We start from the raw sequence: 21,610 nt of genomic DNA on the forward strand, positions 1-21,610 counted from the left end.
TCTAGACAGAATATTGAAAATTAGCAACGATGGAATAGTGAATGAGACCAAACATCAGAGATGGACAAAACTGCAAGGACAGCAATGCCAACTAACCAATCCACTAACATTTTCATCCCTCTGCATACACTTCTCAAACTCTAACCAAACACAACCACAAGCCTAAAAAACAGCAATCCGCACTAACTTCACTACACTGCAACAACAAAACAAACCCCACATACACTTGCACAACAGCACACGACTACCGACCGTAAAACACCCCAAGTCCAGGCGACGGACCCACCGGGCTGAGGCTGCCATCAGCACATCACTGCTCTCTTGCGCTTTTCCATCTTATTCCCACTAACTCACCCCTCCTCCTTCTTTCAGAGCGCCAGGGGACCACTCCGGTGGTTATAGTGCACAGTACAAATATCCTTTAACATTAACATGTCTTTGGGTCCCCTGTTCGTTCTTTGTATGCTTCTCCTCCTTATCGTTATGAGCTTTGGAAATTCTTGTACAATGTCTTGCGTGTCTCTGAAACTGTCTCCTTCTCTGAGGTTACTAGGGATACTGAATCCCTCTTTATGTAGTTTTTGTTCTGTGTTTTTGTAGTTCAACTAATTATGAATAGGACATTTGACATGATGATCCTCCTCTGATTCTCACTGTCTTTCTCTTTGAGATAATTTTAGCAGACCCAATAGTTATTCTTAGTCTCTTGTCCAGTTCCTATATTACTGAGAGGAGTAAAGGAGGTGTCCTACTGGTTCTCATTCTTAACTTTTGACCATTCACTGGACGAGTAGATTGAATCTCTGAATATGTTGCACTATTAATTTCTGGCTACTCTTCTTAGTTTCGGGCAACTCGGTGGGATGAGGAGGCTGATGGTACTCTTTATCCCTGTGCTCCCTCCTGGGCCTCCCGCCGTCCCCATTACCTTGCTTCCTACGGATTGGCGTCACTAGGCCTGCTCTCAGGATAGGGACTTTGCATGTCATCAGAACAGCTTTGGTTCTTGCTGCAACTCCTTCTGTACTTCTCCGTGGCACCACTGCTCCAGCGTTGTTGCCAGACTGAACATTTTACCTCTCCTGGGTCACTCCACCGCACTCTTGTGGGGTTTTCTTCCCCCCTCCCTCTTCTGCCTTCATATTCCTCAGAGGTTCTTGCCCACAGCACCTTGTGACTTTCTCCCGATGGAGGATCTCCCAGGCTTCCTCAGAACTCATGGCTATGCTGATTTTTAAATGCTCTGGTTTCACTTCTCCTGGACATTAGTACATCAATAGGTTGGCAGGTCCTTCCAAGCTGAGGGTTATAGTCCGTTTTCTCTTTTAGTGGAGCACTCTTCATTATTTGTTCTTTGTTACAGTAGTGTTTCCCAACCATTGAGCAATCGATATTACTTACTCCACTTTCTTCTTCACTGTAGTTTAACTATATTGTTCCTCAGTTTGGATCCTGGGTCTTATGTCACATTATCAAACAGTGGCTTGGTTTGATGGATGTCTCTGAAGTTCTGATGTTACTGTTGTTCCAAAAGAGAGGGCTCTAGGGCGTTCCTCTGCGGAAGGTTAGTTCTTGTCCCCCAGAGTGTCTGCCCTCCCCTATAGGTTTCTGCATGACGCCACCCCTAGGTGGACTATTGCATAGCGGGCTCACCTCCCCAGCTTCACAAGGAAAGACTCCCGTCTGGGGAGAAGTGACCGAATCCTAGGATTCGTCACATCAGGAAAGTGGCCATAGAACAATATGGCCAAAGGACACATGAATATCATGTGGTTACAGCCATTTTAGAGTGATTGTCACTCATAGTAGCCATTTGTGGTAATTACAGAAGTGCACGAGTAAAAATTCAAAACACGATAGAAGATCTGCTGCCACCTGCTCATCCTGGACATATTGCAATTGTAACCAATAAGCCACAAATTATAACCTATGGATACAAAATATCCTAACTGCCCACTTCGGGTGATGTGTGCAGTTTTAAAAATACAAGAAATCCACCAGGGGAAACAGTCTCCCAGTACTGAGATTCTTATGGACTGATCAGTTTCCCCATAAAAATGAGCACAAGAGAAGTAAAGCATAAGGATTCACTTCCAAAAAGTGAGGTCAGCAGTCAAAACAAAGCAAAAACAAAGGGTGCCCATAGAAGTCTGAGAAAAAAGTTGGAAAAAAAGAAAATCTTTCCCAATAGATATTCATATGCATATGAACTTTTTTACAGTCCATTCGAACAGTATGTAAATATATGAAAGCTACAATGCTGGAGAAGGAATAGCTTACTTATTTGTAACTCCTGTTCTCCAGGATTGGTATCTTTCATAGATTCACATGCGGCCTACCCCACATTTCGCTCATCTTTGCACTTTTATGTGGCTATACTAATCAAAAGAGACCTCCAGGGTTGGAGTTATGTCAGCACTGTCTGTTGCCTATAGGTTAAACTCACCCAAAAAACTTTGAGAACACTTTCAGCAGTTATTTTGGTGTTCTTTGAAAATTCGTAAATGTTATTGAGAATTCCCAGCCTGCTGACTGCCAATATTCTAACAGCATATGAATCTATGAAATATACCAATGCTGGAGGACCCAAGTTACAGTTAAGTAACCTGTTCCTTGGGAATTCACAGAAATCGTATGCACTTTTGTTTACTTTTCATATTTTAACAATGTTGTTTCGTTTTGCAGGCAAAACTTCAACAGAACCAATAGCCCAAGCTTCCCGAAGAAGGTACAGTTTGGAAATGAAAATACAAAGCTAGAAGTTAGGAAAATTCCAGTCGATCTAAATAACATCAGCAAACTAAATGAGCACTTCAGCAAGTTTGGCAACTTAGTGAATTTGCAGGTAAAAAAATCAATGATATCATCGTTCTTTGTTTTCTTGAAATCCCAGCTGCATTTGTGTAAAAAGAATTGAGCAAGCACCCTTTTTGTGCAGATTTTTTTTTTACTTTGTGATCAAATTAAGCGATGGATTATGCAATCTATCATAGGGCATCGGCTGTTAAATTTGCTTTGAACCTGTCACTGCCTAACCTTTGCACATTGTGTAAATACCAGTGTTTCTGCAGATAAAATCAATTTTGTAATGTAGTCCTTGTCCATGAAGGTTGTATCTAGATTTAAAACCAGTCCATTTTTCTTCCCACATATTTGTGAGTAATGGGATTTTCCTGAAGATTAGGAGGAATGCATCCTGTTTAGTCCCTCAGTAATCTTTAATTAAAAAATATAGATCCATTTAAACCACAGACCAATATACAGTATGTAACTAATTTATGAATCTTGGGAAGAACATGTTACTTTACTTTTACTCTATATTCATATTAGACATCTGCCAAGTGGCATCTTGTTGACATGTCTTTGTTTATTCTAATGATCACAAAAAAGTGTTTTATACATGTTTTGGCAATGCATATCCAGAATTTCTTTAGATTATTCACACTTGTTTGAATATGTGGCTATTGAATACAATCTCCATCAGCTGATTTTCAATGTTTTGTTAGGTTGCCTATCAAGGTGATCCAGAGGGTGCTCTTATACAGTTTGCAACACCAGACGAGGCAAAGGCTGCTATTTCAAGCACGGAAGCTGTGCTAAATAATCGCTTTATCAAAGTATTTTGGCACAGAGAAGGCAATTCTCAACATATGCAAGCTTCCCCTCAAAAGGTATTGTTTCATGTATCTAAAATGGTAGCATATGGACGTGTTGGGTTGTATTCTGTTAAGTACAAATTCATGTATGAACTCCAGCGACGATTGTGGCTGCATTTAAGCCATGCATTTACTATTTTATTTTCTTACTAGTGCAAGAGCCTGTGTACATGGACCAAAACTAGGGCCGCTATATATCCTAAGGCAACAGCTCCCTCTAGCGGCGACAACAGGCGAATCTACTGTATCGAACAAACCTACAGGGACAAACATACATCTAGCCTTTTATTTCATTGTTAGGTTAGATGTTCCAATATCCTTAGGTTTTAGAATATCACTTTGAAAGATTGCTTTGCCTACTCTTTTGTCCTTGCTTTAACAAGTCCTTATACCTATGTTGAAAATAACTTATTTTGAGAGTGATGCATTCGGTAAATGGAATGGACAGTTTCATTCATTGGTATTAAGAGTGGAAAGACATCTGTTCTTTTCGCACATGCCATTTTGTTTCTTTACAATCACAGAACAACTAGGCCATCATGTTTTCGGTTTATACTAAATACAAATGCGAACAGAAACATGTTGCTTACTGGTCTCTATTTATTGCTAAAATACATAAGTAGAATGCAACAGTTGCATGCAATTTCAGGCCAATGTGAGCAAGAAAGCGGCAGTGGCGCCGCTGCTAGTTGTGACCTGGCAGTTAAGATGAAAAGCCCCCTCAAGCTGTAAAGCCAGTGCTGCAGTGTGCCCATGAGGAAGAAGCTCACTCAATTTTTTCCTGATGATTCTTTGAAAGTGTCACTAGTACATACCCTCCCCTTGACTCAATACTTGTGGGATATTGTCCTGTGTGGTGACTAGACTGCAGCATGGAGCCAACATGAGACAGAGTAGATATTGAGAATATTGCATCAGACAGGTGCGCGAGTGGCCTGCCCAGCGCAGATGTTCTCAGCATTTCAAAGTTTTTTCTGTCATCGGGACAAGAACAGATGTGAGTGGCTGCTCAAGTTTCATCAATGCCTTCGATTTTGTATAGTTTCCAAATGTTCTCCCTCATGTCTATGCCCGGTCATTCAGCATCTAAATGCCATATTCCTGCACATGGAATACATGTATTCGGTAATGCACGCTTTATGATTACTGGTGGGTGATTTTTTTTATTTTTAAAAACATTCTTTTAGCCCCACTATGTGTTGCTATGATTTCTTGCAATCTTTCACGGCTGACGTATGCAGAGATTTGTCATTGTCCACCAAAGAAAGAGTTTGAAAGCTATGTCCACAGCAGGTCGTTGCTGTGCATCACTCTTCACACCATCAACAAGAGGACAAATGAAATCACAGAATGCCAGAACTTTGAATTTGAAACATTGGGGTACTGGGTGAATGCTCCTGAGGACCCTTGTGAGCACAATAAAAGAGACACCTTCGACAGCTCCATGGTAGGCAGCAACCTCTCACAACCTTCGTGCCTCTTTGGAGCATCTCACCACTTTAGAATAGACAAGAACTTTTCAATCACGGTCCAAAGGCCTTTCACACCATCTTCGGGACTTGCATATCATTCGAGTCACCCCTTTAAACTCTACGTCGATGGGCTTCCTGCCCCCGATTTCGAAAAAAATATACTCCAAAGCAACCACTAGAAGGCATCCCAGGAGAAGCATGTGAATCGAAGCAGATTAGCAAACCACAGAAAGATGTTTTGTTGGATTAGTAAACTCAAGTTATAGAGGCTATTGATGGGATACCAATTGATTTCATTGCAAAATATTCACCACAAATATTTTCCTTGCAAAATATTCACCGCAATACAATTCAACAATCATTTAAAATAAAGTGGTTGGTTTGAGGAAGGGGAAATTCTGTTTAGAGGTGGGGGTTTTGGGTTAATGAAAGGCTGCGGGGGTGCTGCTGCCCCAATGCATTTTGCAGGTGAAATTTGTTTAAAATAAGGTAAAAATGGACAGTACAAAAAAGCCAGTAAAACCACATGGAACCAGATATGGCAACTTATGGCAAAGCATTCTTGCAGTTGGTTTGTTCAGAAAAACACAAGCTTCCAGCTCCGGACTGCTGTCCGCCATCGTTTTTAATGGGCAAAATGTTTTCGCAGGTACTGGGCTCATAAACTCTTCTTCAAAGGCAATGAGTAGCAGAGCGCCCTTTCTGTCTTCAATGCCAAGTGCCTTTGCTCTCTGTTCTGGCAGAATTTCTCCATTCCCTTTCTCTTAACACAGAACTTCCAGCCTTGAATAGTCTTTAGGAGAAAGCTTGATTTGCCGTTTGGTGCCTTGTCAGCCCCAGGGTGTTCTTTGATAGGGTGCTGGGTATCTGGCACAATGATTTTCAGTAGTGAAGATTCTCCAGCCCTTTTGTCCTGAACGTCTTTCTCAGGCGTGGTGACCATCACCATTGTAGATTTTCTTGTGCTTCACACAAGTAATGGTTGGGAGGCTTCTGGTCTCTTAATGTCATGTCTTAAGGGACATTATCCTCTAGGCTACTGTATTCAACAAAAAATGTTCCAAAGCTTGGCCAACACAATCATTTCAATAATCATAAATTACAAATGCCCAGCTGTACGGTAATCAAAGCCAAAACAAACCACATTTTCTGTGAAGGTTCTTTCTGGGGGTACTCACAATTTCGAAGTTCTTTTAGCCTATCTGCTTTCACCACATGTCTTAGGACCTCTACAAGATACTCTGTTCCAGAGAATTCTCTTCTTAGGCTTATCTGGGCCCTTGCAATATTCACGCATAGGCTTCTCTCGCTCTTTGGTCTTCAGGGTTCAGCGGAGATTTCTCGACTTTTTACATTAGATCTCTCAAAGACCCTGGGTTTCTCAGGAGCCACAGAAAGTCCTGGTTACTCCTAATTCTAAATGGGGCCCTCGTGAACCTTGAGCTTCAGAATTCTACGACTAGTTCCTTCTGATCCTTGGCTTTAATGAGTATTTCTCGCCAGTTATTCAGGGTGCTTTTCAGACAACCAATATTATTACCTTCCTGCCACAGGTCCTAGTACTCCCCTAGGGGTTGATGGTGGAAAGGGGTTTGCTCTGGCTTTCCAGTTAACCCAAGGAATGAGAGGTGTTGTGTGCCCTTTTGATCAGCCTTCCTCCTCCAGGGCCTCCTGAGCTTAGAAGCTCTCCACCACTTGCCCTAGCCTTACTAGACCAATACTGCCTCACTCAAGGTAGTCATTCTCCCAGTCTTCGTCCCTACGGCAGTCTCACTTTGTAGCAAGGGAGGATCACCAGATAAACCTGCTTCCTTAGGGTACAGTAGACTGTACTTTCTTATCTCTGTTTATACCCATGAGACTGTGGGGTATTTTGTAAGGCTGACTCTGATTGGTGATTCCCTATGTAAAGGTTGTTAGTGGTCAACCATCGAATGAAGGCTGCATAATAATATAACCTTTTGCTAGAACAGCGTGTCGCTCAAAAGGAAAGACCAGCCTCTCCTCTGTTAAGCATAGCAGAGCAATTGGTTTTAACTTAAAGGAATAGTGCGCTCAAAAATATTATTTTCCCGAGGGTTCGGCCATGTGTTTATAAGCATACGTTGATCGATCGTACAAACATTTCCTATGCACTTTACCGTAGTTTTCCTCTTTTTTACACATGCGAAATCAGGCAGCAGGGCGTGGCCATCTTGTGCTAATGTTATCCGTTATCGCATCGCCCAAGGTGGACTGCCCTGGCGGCACTAAATCGTATCCCCCGCCCATGAGGCTGACATCACCAAACCTAGTGATATTCTCCACCCATCTCCATGACGTTACTGGGCAGCATAGCCAAATGCGCCCAGTCATCACCTACGTGTTGACGTTAATTGACACAGAACCCTGAATATCAACGCACATCTCACCACAGCGCGTACCAATTTTGAATATAAAACTATACTTTTAAAGAAAATGGCAAAACTTTATAATTTGTAAAGTACTTTTATTTCACAATAAACGCTCTGAGAACATCCAGCGATTGCCATATTCAAGCAAATGGGTAATGTTTTTCTTTGTTCTCGATCCACAAATGTTTATCGTGAGTCAGGTGGTGTTCCTTTTGGGTATAAGAAGCGCATTGGACGCACCGTGAATCGCAAGGCTTGGGCATCAGCTTGGCGCTAGGCCACCGTAAACAATGTCATGTTGCTACTTATTGCTGGTACCGCATAAGGGCATATCGGCCCGTGGCGATCGTCCCAAAAAAGCGTCATGGTGATCCAGTCATTCAAGTGTATCTACAGCTGTCTGTAAAAAAAAAAAAAGCCAGTTGGTATCTGAAATCGTTGACAATCGCAGAAAGGCAGGATGTAGCTGTTTGAAAAACATAACAGTAATTTGTCTCAGTAGCCGATCTTTATTTCAATTTATCATTTTACCCATTAATTCGGCCCGTGTTAAAACTAATGATGAGCACAGACGTGAAACTATAGGAACACAGAAAACAACCTGGAAAGTAGTCTACAATTTGCTTCAGAGGTTAGTGCTATGGAGTATGTTCAGCTTGAAATGGGATGCGAAAGCTGACGCTACAATTCGACGAACACATAGACAGCATTTTAATTAAATATTAGCATGGAATTTGGCTTTTGTGGAACCTGGGGGAACCCAGTGGTGTTCTACATTCATCTCGATGCTGGACTGCCCATGTACCCGGGACAAAGAAAGTACACACACAGGTTGTATTTGTGTGTTGTTGCAATATGCCACATATAACAACCCAGTACAATGTAAGCCAGCAATAACGGTTGGCTAAAGATACGTTGACTCATTGGTCTATAAAATCATCAAAAGTAAAGCTTACATAATATTCGGCATTTCCATTCTCTCTGCGGAATGCAGAGACACCGTTCAGATCAACAAATTTTCATAAAATGAAATTACATGTTCCTTTGTCCAGTTTTGGAATGGTGAACCTTATCAAATTTGACGGTATTACACCCCTCCCTTTCTTTCAAGGTCTAAAAACCATTGAACTTTATACTGTGTAAAATGTGTGTGTTTTCTCAGCTCACAAGCAAAAATTCAAAGCCGCTGATCTTCACTCAGAATGGGAGCGGATAGCCCTTCAGACCATAGTGGCATTAGAAAAATGTTTGAAAATCAAAAGAATTATATGCTGCCATCCACCAATGCAGTGCACAATTTCTAGTGATTTACTTTGTTCCTCTGGATAACTTTGCACTCTCCCAGCAACTCCAACAGCCATCATGGCAAATCGCGTAAAAAATGTTTACGCAAGGAGCAAGTCTCGAGCCCTGACAAAATGTGCTCGTACGAGAATGTCCGAGCAAGCCCTGCTGCAACCCCCTCCTGCCAAGCTGCCGTCCCCTGAACCCATGACTGCCGTTCTCCTTTATCGCATCTGGATTCCAGACCCTAACCCCGCACCACCTCAACCTCACACCCCATATACCTATTCTGTATTGGTCATAGTTTCTGGTCACGCTGACACCTACCCCCACTGCGTTTGAAAACGGAAGACTCAGAGGGCTGCAAATCAAAGACCGGCCCCTGTGATGAGACATCCTATAGTGAAGACGCTCACTCCCTTCACTAATCTACACACTTATCCTAGACATGCATTAAATAATAATCATCACTATACCTTTTAAGTATATATTGGAGGCCTATAAATTGTGCACGTGCACTATCCCACTTTGGGTCACTAGCGAGGTGAAGGGTATTGGGGGTGGGGGCGGTCTTGCCCCTGAGGTAACCCGCTGGGGTTGGGATTGTTAGCCGACAGGTCTGGCAAATCAGAGCTAGAAAGGGGGTGGAGTGACACATGTTAGTTTAGGACCGAATATACTGTGTCTGGGGTCTTGTTTCATTGGGAGGCACTCTGGGGTGGTCGGCAAGGAAGAGTCACACTTCTGGTACATTAAAAGAATAGCTTTGGAGGGGCACAAGGTTGAACAAGCAGTAATTTTCCTGCAGCGGGGGTGAGAGGTGCAGGAGAACATTTGTTGAGATGGATGAACAACTACAAGTCATGGTTTGTCCCTGACACACACAGGACAGGGATCTCAGAGGAAGAATTAATTAATACATTCTTTGTTCAATGAAGGCTAGATCCAAGATGGCCGCCGGGACAGAGACGTACGTAGTTCTCTCCCGGGCCGCCGCAGAAAATGAAATAAAGCAGGACTTCAGCAACAGAATTGCAGCAAAAACTTACCCGCCGAAGACAGGACAACACCAGGCGCCCGAAACCGACCGTGCACCGAAGGAGACCCGGATACAGAGACCCACAGAAGCGGAGAAACGTAGCCGCCCTTCCCCCTCCGGAGTCTCCAGTAGACAACGCCGAAGCGAAGAACCAGCAGGAGACGCAGGCGACCGAGACGGCATCCAGAAAGCAGCGCGGCTCCGGAAGCGATCCTGTGGGAGAGCGCGGGGCGCCCCCCCCCCCCAATCTCAGGAGCGCGCCCCGCCCCCCACTCGCTGAGGAGACGAACAACGGAGCAGAGGAGAAGACGGCATCAGAGCGAGGGGCCCAATACCGGAGAGAAGGGCAGTAGCCGAAAAGCACGCCACACGCCATCGGTCGCCCGGAGGCGCTTCAGGTGAGCGCCCCCTCCCCCCCGCCCACAACAACGAACACCCGAACAACCCACAGCTGGAGAAGGGGGGGCAGGGACTGAGGGGAGCTGAAAGAAAAACCCTACCGCAGGACAAACCCACAAGTGGGCAATAGACACTGAAACGGGGAACCCCACACCCCTCCAACGATCCACAAAGTAAGGGGGAACCAGCATAAGGGGAGAACCCCCCCCCCCCAACTCACATTGCGAACATCGGAACAACCCCCCAGAGGCCTTACGCAGGGCCGGGGTAGAAGAGCACAGAAGAAAAAAAAAAACACGCGAGGACAACAGCCTCAGGAAAGGGGATCACCCCCCCTCCCCCCAAACAATCCTCAAGGCAAGGGGAACCAGTTAAAGGCGACAACTGGAAGACAGCCCCCGGAACCCTCCATAAGCATTTCACGCCTCACAGCAACTCCAGGAGTACGATACACTTCAGGGAAGGCATGTCGAAAGCAAAGGGGAAGGGGAACACAGCTCTCCCAAACTCGCAATCAACCAAACAAGATGCGAACCTAGTACAAATGTGGTCGGCTGAATCCTAGATCAACACCAGAGGGAGACCCCGGGAAGACTCCCCAGGGGACCGCAACCACAACAACGCAACCCCATCGCTCCCATCAAGGGAAGACATGCATTCATGGTTCGCGGAGCTACAGGAGAGGTTCATGACCACGGTCCAGGACCAGTTCACCTCAATGAGAAACGAAATGAAACAGGTGGTCCAAGAAGTCAAGAGACATCGCCAAACTGGAAGAGGGGACCGACACGGTGGAGAAAATCATCCAAAACCTAGAGGATGAGACAACCCAAAATAGCGAGACCCAGGAACATTTAGTGCGCCTAACCCACAATCTAGAGATCCAGTGCGAAGACCTAGAAAATCGCTCCCGCAGATCCAACATCCAGATCAAGAACATCACGGAGGCAGTACTCGACAAGGACCTCAAGAACGCAGTCCAGGAAGTCTTCAGAGACATTCTGGAGGCACAGAAACCATAGGGATAGACAGGATCCACAGAGTGGGTCCAAAAAGAACAGAGGCACCCGGAGAAAGACCAAGAGATGTCCTAGCAGCCCTATCATCATATCCACAAAAGGAACACATCTTGAGGAAGGCGTGACAATTGGATCACATTAGGATGAACGGAGCGGACATTCAACTGTACCAACATCTGGCATCGATCACACTACGAAAGAGGAGAGATATGGCACCGCTAATCAAAGTACTGGTGTCGAAGGAAATAAGATACAAATGGACATTCCCAATCGGCCTTCTGTTCAGCTGGGAAGGCAAACAACGAAGAGTGACAACATGTGATGAAGGCCTACAAATAATGGACATACAAACAGAGGAATCGGGGGGGAGCGCACGACAGAACAAGAGGCGGACTCCAAAAAAGGCCGAGAGGATGGGAAGAGATACGGAAAAGAAAGAAGCAAAATGGGTAACCAAACAACCCAGCAACGTTCCACGGAAAACACGGGAAGGGCCCCTTGGGACTGAAACTCGGGAAGGTCTGAGGACATGCGGGGTATAGGACCCCCCGCGAAGTTACTGAGCACCTTGAGGGCAGGGAGCGATAGGCGCAACGCCCTAGCAACCTTAGGTACCCGGGCCCTCCTCGGGAAGTTATATGTTTCAAAGTTTGAAGTTGGTGGGACAGAGAGGGAGAGGGGGAGGGAAATGTACCGGAAGATGCAAAGTTCTCACAACACAAGGGAATGGGAATCTCCCATAGTGATAGTACAAAATGGGGAAACTTAGAATCCTAACATACAACATACGAGGCCTGAACTCCCCGATAAAGAGAAAGTGGAGTCCCTGCTGAAGAGAGAAAAGGCGAACATTCTCCTGCTTCAAGCAACACACATCAAAGCACAGGACAAGCAGAAAATACATCTCGGGATACCGGATATGGGCACAATCGAATGCCACTGACAAAAAAGCAGGAGTCCTGATAGCAATAAAAGAAGGAGCGAAGGTCCTTCTAACAGACAGGCTCACGGATAAAGAAGGGAGGCTAGCATTTGTCAATGTTCAGCTCGATGGATGCCACCTAACTCTGGCTTCAATCTACGCACCCAACACGGGACAAGATGGCTTCATTCGAGATGCTCTGGAGAAGCTCGAGGGCTTCGCAAAGGGAGAGGTAATCTTGGGAGGAGACCTAAACCTCGCATGGCATCCACAAACAGACAGGAGCACAGTGGGCCCCACCATACAGGGCGCCCCCTCCAAACGACTCAAACAAAAAATGGACCAACTGGCACTCTGCCATGTGTGGAGACAACAAAAGGGCCACCAGAGAGGCTACACGTACTTCTCACACGTATATAACGCGATGTCCAGGATAGACTATTTCTGGGTTTCGGTGGGCCTCATGGGGAAAATCCAAGATATAGAAACGGGGTTGATATCCCTGTCACACCACGCCCCACTCTGGCTAGAAATAGCGACCCCAGAAAAAGGTGGAGGGCTGTGGCGCTGGAGGCTCCCTCAGGATATCCTCCAGGACCCAGTTATGGGAGAAACGATTAGGGACAAGATCACAGAATATTTTACACAAAATGACACAGGTGAGGTCCCACAAAGCACGGTCTGGGAGGCATTCAAAGCAGTAACCCGAGGCCACTTCATAGCCCTAAAAGCCACCAAAGAAAACCAGAGACACCGCTGGGAAAAAGAACTTGAAAAGAAAATAACGGACATACAGGAAGAAATTATATCCCACCCCTCTAGACCCCTAAAGAAGGCCCTAAAACACACACAGGGATAATTAGAAATGCTTTGCACAAAAGGAGCCGAAAGATCCCTCCAACTCCTTAAACAACGGCTATACATAAAAGCCAATAAGGCGGACAAACTCTTAGCAAGACAGCTGCGAGAAAAGCAAAAGTCAATTAACATAATGAGCATCCGAGACCAGCAGGGAGAACTACATACACAAACCCAAAACATAGGGAGAATCTTCCAGGAATTTTACCAAAATCTTTATACCACAGAACATCCGAATGAATCCGACCAAGACGCATACTTACAAACTCTCCCCATAAAGAAAATCCCAGAGGAAAACGGAGTAGCATTAGAGAACCCGATCTCGGAAGAAGAAGTCAAAAAGGCAATAGCGGCACTCCCGATAGATAAGGCACCTGGCCCAAACGGCTTTACCGCCCCCTTTTATAAAAAATACGCAGATATACTCATCCCCGTCTTGACGAGACTCCTAAACACCTTTCGAGAAAAGGGCAATGTGACTCAATCAATGAATGAAGCAAAGGTCCTGGTGTTCCATAAAAAAGGGAAAGACCCATCCCTCCCCAGCTCATACCGTCCCATTGCACTGATTAATATAGATACAAAAATATACACTAAAATTCTGGCGAATAGGCTATCCCCACTTCTCCCGTCATTAATAAACCCAGACCAATCAGGATTTATCCCAGGGAGACAAACGCTTGACAACCTGAGAAGAATAATACACCTGGCCGAGAAGACCGAGATCACCTAAACACAAGCAGCCCTACTTTCATTAGACGCCGAAAAGGCTTTCGATCGGGTGGAGTGGACAATACTATTTAAAACTCTAAAACATATGGGATTTGGAGACCAATATATAAAAATGGTAAAGGCCAACTACACCTCCCCAACAATTAGGATAGCCATAAATGGGGCCGTCACGGACAAAATAGAAATATCACGCGGCACCAAACAGGGATGCCCACTGTCCCCTCTTCTGTATGCCATCTTCCTGGAACCACTTCTAACTAAAATAAGGGAGACAGACGCCATAACGGGGATTGAAATGGGAGGCTCACAACACAAAGTTATAGCATACGCAGATGATATGCTGCTAGCCCTAACGAACCCGGGGACTGCACTTCCCCATGCCATTAGAGAGCTGGAAACCTTCGGGGCGATATCGGGCCTTAAAATAAACAAGAACAAATCAGAACTCTTACTCTTAGCCGGAGGGAGGCCGGAAATGGGAAGAATAGCAGCATTGCAAGACTTGAAAATAGCGGATAAAGGAATCAAATATTTAGGGATAACCTTGACACGTAAGATAGAAACATTATACAACGAGAACTAGCCTCCCCCCCCTTCTGGAACGGGTAAAGAGAGACCTGGAGCGCTGGAACCCCCTAAAGGTGTCATGGTGGGGTAGAATTCAAGCAATAAAAATGAACATCCTCCCCAAAACGCTATACCACTTTCAGGCTCTCCCAATCAGGGTCCCCAAATCATTCTTCAGAGCACTGACCAAAGCAATCTCGTCCTATATATGGAACAAAAAGCCCCTGAGGATCGCCAGAGCGACCCTCACTGCCCCAACAAGGGAAGGGGGGGAATGGCCCTGCCACACTTTCGCAAATATTACATGGCAGCACAACTCTGGGTCCTGAGAGAATGGCTGGGAGACAATCAACAAACAATATGGGTATCACAGGACCGGCTGGTCGCCAGATCCCCCTTAGAGGAAAAACTATGGAAAGCAAAACAACATAGGCACCCCAACCTCCGCATAAGCGACATCATGAAAACCACCTTAGAAGCATGGGATGAACAGACACGGAAGGGCATCATGACCACAGTGGAGGGGCCATTCACACCCATCTGCCGGAACCCTCCGTTCCCACCGGGAATGGCGCAGGGAGCATATGAGAAATGGGAGGCAGCAGGATACACCAAAATAGGCGAAATGTTCCAAAACGAAGAAATAAGATCCTTCAAAGAATGCAAAGAAATTCTAAAACTAACGGAAGCAGACAAATACAAATATGGACAGCTAAGGCATTGGCTCGCAACCCCAGACATCAAAACAGCAGCCACAAGGGAACTCAAGCCATTCGAGAAGTTTCTAGTAACCAACTCAGGATCTCGAAAATTAGTCTCCTCGCTCTACACATTTATCAACTCCAAAGGGGAAGAATTCAAATGGGCATACATGTCAGGTGGACGAAAACATTGGGGGAGGAAATCCACAAACGCCAGTGGGAAGACCTGTGGAACACCATACCGAAAATGACCCGATCAGTCCAAAAAAGAGAAATGTGGCTAAAAATCGTAACCCAATGGCACTACACTCCGGAAAGGCTGCACGCTATGTACCCACAAACAACAAACACGTGCTGGAGAGGCTGCACAGAGGTGGGCACGTGGAAACACATCTGGTGGGACTGCCGGGGCATCAAAGCTTTCTGGTCAGAACTAAAGGTGGAAATCATAAAAATATTTCCAGACGCGGAACATTTAGGCGAAAAAGTATGGCTATGCGGAATCAAAGATCGGGCAGCTAAGAAATTCAGGAAACCACAATGGAGAGGCTTCATGGGTCTACTCATACCAGCTTGGGCGACAATTGCCCAAAACTGGAAAAAACAAGAACCCCCTCAGATGTTCACATGGCTCCAGAAAGTATGGACACAACTGACCATGGAAAAGTTAACACATACAATACAAGGAACGAAAGGGACCTTTTCAAAGGAATGGGGAGAGATACTGGAATACTTGCAATCAGATTATATGGAACAATGGTGCCCACATAATATAAGAATATCGGACATATTGAGAACATAGACATTCACAGTCACGAAAGAACTAACGGGAAATCTTCCGGGGTGGGAGGGGGGTGGGAGCTGGGGGGAGTTAGGAAACGGCCAGGGGTTCCCAATGTTGTAACAGAAAATAATAAATAAATCTTTAAAAAAAAAAATACATTCTTTGTTCGCAACATCTTGTCTTGGCACATCCATGAGAAAGCGACTTGCGGGCGCACAAGGAAAAAGTTGGGGGATGTCAGTGCTCGCTGTGCGTGGCGCTGCTGAGGGGAAGATGAAACTTTGCAGTGCTAGAATGCGTCCTAGTCCAAAGTTGGAGTCGTGGGTGCACAAAATGGAGTCCAAGTGTGTCTAGCAATAGCCCCACCTCTGCTTATGTCAGGGCCTTCTTCCCCATGGCTGCAGAAGGGCAAAGGAGGCGTCCCCTACGAGTGCAAGAGCAGGGTGTCACTTTTGCGTATAATATTTGGGGGCTGGGGGTCGAACCGACCCACTCCTTCCTTACATTAGCAAAGACCCCCAACACATGCCCCCATGAATATAATGGTCAGAGTGCAGCTATTTCTCACCAACAACCCAATTTGATGCGCTGTTTTGCTCAGTCAGTAGTTCTTGCGTACCGAGGATCTTATCTAGCCTAGGTCTCATCACTTTTGTGGGACGAGTAGTTATTCAGCTATTTGGGCAACTGTTTGATAAGGCAACTGCAGAACCCCAAAGTTGCTTTCATGCTGTTATCCATCTGGCCCTCCCTCGATCAGTGAAGGTCCCACAGTAGCTCGACGAAACTGGGAAATGTGAAAACACAGCGTTACATTGTATGGCATTCCTAAAAATGATACTTGTTGGAAAAAAAAAAATTGACAAAGGAAAGATTTCAGAAGGCAAATTGGATGCTTTATTTGGACACTTTATATAAACATTGTTGATCAAAGAAACAGATGGTAATCATTTGTACCTGGAAGTGAACTGTACCACAAGCTCTGCTTTAGGTGAACAGGGCACGTTTGCAATGTTTTGTGGCAATGTATGTGTTCTCGGAACAAAATTGCGTGCGATTCCGTGAGTATGTATGTCCAAGACAGTTATAATAAGATCTTTCACAAAATCGAATTCCATTTCCTTGTATATTGGCTTGACCACCCATTTTTTGCTTCTTTTCGTAAAGGCCATTGTGTAGCGAAGCATCCCAAAGTTTCCCACAGGCCTCGATTGTTCACCCCCTACATTCTCATTATGCGTTAATACTGCTAGTAATGTCCTATATTTCATCCTGTTTATGCGGAAATGCAGTCTCTTGGGCTTGTATTTTAGGCACATATTGTGGAACACCTCCAAATCTCTTGTGCGACAGAATTCTGTGAGTCCCTTCAGATCCCTTGATAGTTTTATCAAACACGATCTTCTCAAGAGCTTTGTGTGGAGGTGAAGATGGAATCAACCACTGCTTCTTGCGTTCCTGCTCCGGCGACAAAGGGCTATGTGCACATTGGTGGAAATGTTGATTTTCTGTCCAAGAGTGAACGTTGGAACAGTGGAGCATTAGTGACTGCCATTTTTCTAGTAGTATTTCCACTGACCCATCACAAGTTTTGGAGCTCCACCAAAGATGGTTGCTGAAAGACTTGACTATTGTAAAATCTTTTCAGAACCTTTTCTTTTGCCTGCAGCTGAGATTTTTTTGATTGATTTGGCAACATGCCATACATCAAATTGCTGGTGAATATTTGGAAACTGCTCTCTCATTGCTTTGGCTATTGAAACATGTCTGTCTGTGGCTGTGAGGTCGATTTGCATTCCCCTCGATTGGAGATCTTACAGGGATTTTATGAAACCAAGTTTCTCCATGGCCGCTGAGGATTTACATTCAGATAACTGCACGACCACAATTTGTTTAGTTTACATGTCGTGAACGTGGTATGTGCAGTACTTTGCTGAAAATCCGGGGCTGTCGCACTGTCCATCGCCAGCTAGCCTGAACTGTTTTTCAGAGAATGTCCTTTCAAATGACATTTGTTAACTTTTCCAAGCTTCACTAATAGCAGAGAATAAATATTCTCGTTGATATTTGTAGTACTGCGTTTTAGAAAGGAACTGGAGTCCCACAAATTGACATAAACTGCACAACTTACTGAAACTAGAGGCACTGAAAAGTAATGCAGCTGCATAGTAGATTTCCAACTGGCAGTTTCCTCAGCATCGGTTGAGCGGACCATGAACATTTTGCATGGAGCATTGCACAGGTGGCTTGTATTTTAAGTTAACTGCCTTGTGATACATGTTATGCAGAATCCTGTGCAGTTCCCTTGGGGACCACTGCAAAAAGTTTAAGACTACAGGAGTAAGCAGTAAACCCAATTGGTAGCAGTCTGTACCACCCAGGTTTACCTGGTAGCTGTGGCTGAGCAGTCCGACTTCTCTCAAGAAGAGTTGGGCAGTATACAGAGCATACACAATAGGGCTAAAAACACAGTAGAACAAGCAAACACTGACCAGAGCTTTGTATCAAAATTATATAATTATTTATTTAACACACACTTTAGGAAATACACTAGCACTATTAATCAAAAGCAAGTTCCAACACAACCAGAAAAGTATTTACACCTCCCTTAGCAATTACTAGACAAGTCTAAGTTAAAACACCATAAACATAGGTGAGCGCATAACTCAGATGGCACTCCAATAATTAGGTTAAAGGGAGAGAAAAAGGCAGGTCATAAATAAAACAGTTCCCAACACTTAAGAGACAAAATCAAGTTACTGAAGGCAGGGTATACTGTAGAGCCGAAGTTCATAGGCCAGGCCCACTTTGAATGGAGCAAGGCGAAATGTGCCCAAGATCACACGGTTTAGCAATGCATTCAAGTCTTTGTAGAAATGTTCAAAAGAGGTTTGGGTCGTTCAAAAGATAAAGTTAGAAGGTCTGGGGGCCAACCCAGTTGGAAAGCCAAGGATTTAAGGGTCACCTTGGGCAAACCGAAGAAAGGGTGGCCAGGTAGAACACAGTACCTTTAAGAGTGAGGAAGCTCCAGCGGTGGCAGTTGTTCCTGGCAGCAGGTGCAGTTTGTGGTTTCGCCCAGGGGAAGAGAGGATCTCGTCGAGGAGGAGACTTGGAGTCGTTGCACTGCCCAGGGAAGAAACCAGCTGCGGAGTTAGTCGGTGAAAAAGTGCGTTCCTGGTATTCGCGGTCACAGTGGTGCAGCTTGGCTATACGGCCGCTGAGGTGCTTGGCACGAGCGATTCGACCGAGACGTCCTGGAAGGCGAAATGGCGAACTGGTTGATCCCACCAGCTCAGAGGAAGAAGACTCTTTCAGCAGAAGATCTTCTCTTGTCGTCTGGAAAGTGGTGAGGTTGTTGCAGCAGGGCTCCACCGGTGGTGTCGTTGCAGATGGCTCAGCTTCTCCCCTCTTCGGATTTCTTAGGTCCTGTGGCGACTTCTGAAGTTCCAGGCCCAAAAGCCCTGCTTTTATGCAGAAAAACCCCCATTGAACAGCCTAGCTGTCACTCATACCTGCTAAGTGGTGATCCGGGCGGCTCACCACTGGGCCAATCAGAACAGAGTGCGACTTGGGTTGCTAAGGCAACGCAGTCCAGGGTGCCAATTCCCCCGCCCACACATCCTGTGGAACTCAGACAGAGTGGCACCAGTTGGAGGGCTTCTGTGGAGAAGCCCGCCAAAAAAGTGGAACAAAGGGCCTGACCTTGGTTGGAGTTACAGAGACGGACACGAACGCCATTTTAGAAAAGAGTTCTGGCAAAAAGACCCAACCGGGGATTTAATATTAAATAAACCGGCGGTATCTAACATTGCACCAAAAAGTGGTGTGTTTAAAATCAATGGGAAAATCCCATAGGAAATATTCTGGTGGAATATTTTGCGTGGTGACCACTGCCACCAGCCAGAAACTCGACAAGGGGGGACTGGACAGTGCCCCCTTGGAAACAGACCCAGGGGCAATCGAATTAACCCCTTCCAGTTCTTCCACAATATGATGGCTTGTACTGGTTCTGTTGACAATTTTGGACTAGTAAAGTCAATGGTGACTTTACATGCCCTGGGAGACAGTAGTCAGTCCCAGCGTATGGAGTCTATATTTGGGGGTCACTATGACACCTCTGTGTTACTGCACTGAGGGTGCTGTGTAACACATACACAAAAACAGATGATACCCTATGGAGTAAAAAAAAAAAAACATGGCCCATAAGCACACAAGAAGTCAAAGACATACCTCAAATCATGCCTAAGAGTTGGAGGAAAAGAGTCTCACTCTTAGCAGGAGAAAAAAAAAAGAAAAAATCCAGCAAAGCTGCTGGGGGACTCACTAGGTTTGGGAAATTAGCCTTATAAGAGAATTCTCCCTAACAATACACGAGTCACATTCCCCAATGGCTTCCTGCATACTTCCCTCTCACTGGATGCACACATTTCAGCATCATTATAATCTCCATCAAGCAGGTGTCGAATACAATGTATTTCGGCTCCTTTAGACTATCATACTGCAAGATTGTTGTTTTTTATTCCATTGTGGTTGACATACCAGCCCAACTGGAGAAACTGTAGTCGATCTTTGGCTAGTTCCACGGTCAATTGTGTTGATACTTCAGTCTGTTATTTCAGCTTCTGTTACTTGAACATGAATAGGAGAAAACATCAATCTCGATTGTATTTTGGGTGGCCCTTTTTTGGCGGGTGTCAAGTGGTCTGCGACTAATTCAAAAGCATCTTCATTACATTCAGTTTCATCTTCATCTGGTGCAGCTCTCACATTGTAGCAATGGTCCAACAACACTTTGCTGGCTTCGCTGGTCACATTAAAGCATCTCGAGTGTGCTTATTGATTTGAACACGCTGCGCCTCAAATAATAATTTGCTCCATGGTGAAATCATTTTGGCAAGCAGCATCTCTGATTTCTGTAGTTGTCTCTGCATAGTTCGTACACCATTGGGCAACTAGAAGACGGGTTGGAAAAACATGTTCAATGTAAATCCAACCTAGAGTATATGGCATTTTAGATTAAAATAAAAAGCATGTTATGAAGGCACCAGCACAAAACACTGTTTGAAAATGAAATTGTAAATTACCCTAGCTTGCTTGTTTTTTTGTGAAACCTTCACTGTAACGACTGCACCAGCAAGCTGGTCCACCAACTCAGATCCACGTGCCGCCTCCTTCTATATCCCGATCTTGTATACATCCCTAGAAAAGAGTATTCATTAAAAATAAGTAATTTGTATTTGAAATCAAATTATTCCATTTCACACATGGCTTACACAGATAACCCTCGTACACCGTGTACGTCATTTAGTCACAATATACATTTCGAATTTCACCTGATTGATAGCTAGTTTACTCGATCAAAGATGACTGTGCGGAACACACTGATTGAAATGTTGCACTCAAGCAATTTGCAAAAGCTGCTAGTTTATAATAATGGCACTTTCGAGGGGATTGGGTCCTCCGATGTATTCCATATCTATGACAGTAATCACCACAGCTGTGCTGCTTGGGAACATTTTCGGCGTCAGCGTCCATGACGTCAATGAGCAGGGAGTGGGTGGGAGGGATAGAGACACTCAATGACGTCGATACTCTGTCCTCGAGGGCCTCCGTCGAGCTGACGTCAACAGATGTTATAAGTAGGACGCACGACTCCCGTAGCTTCAGTTCTGTTTTTTCCGCGAACGTGTTCGCTTTAGAGATCTCAGCGCGCCTCAGTTTTTATGAGTTCGGTTCTTTCAGTTCTTCGAACCTGTTTGTTGTGAAGATTTCCATGATGTCTTT

General features: G+C 45.0%; 1 protein-coding gene across 1 annotated transcript in view; it reads left to right on the forward strand.

Annotated features, from left to right (window-relative positions):
- RBM26 (RNA binding motif protein 26) overlaps positions 1–21,610 on the forward strand; it is a 1,704,516-nt gene that overhangs the window by 807,864 nt on the left and 875,042 nt on the right. Inside the window, exons 12-13 of the mRNA XM_069639899.1 lie at positions 2,686–2,845; positions 3,507–3,671. Coding sequence (XP_069496000.1) covers positions 2,686–2,845; positions 3,507–3,671 — 325 coding nt within the window. The remainder of the gene's footprint in view (positions 1–2,685; positions 2,846–3,506; positions 3,672–21,610) is intronic.

Source organism: Ambystoma mexicanum, chromosome 7q (genome assembly GCF_040938575.1).
Source record: "Ambystoma mexicanum isolate Mex_15411 chromosome 7q, UKY_AmexF1_1, whole genome shotgun sequence".
Lineage (NCBI taxonomy): Eukaryota > Metazoa > Chordata > Amphibia > Caudata > Ambystomatidae > Ambystoma > Ambystoma mexicanum.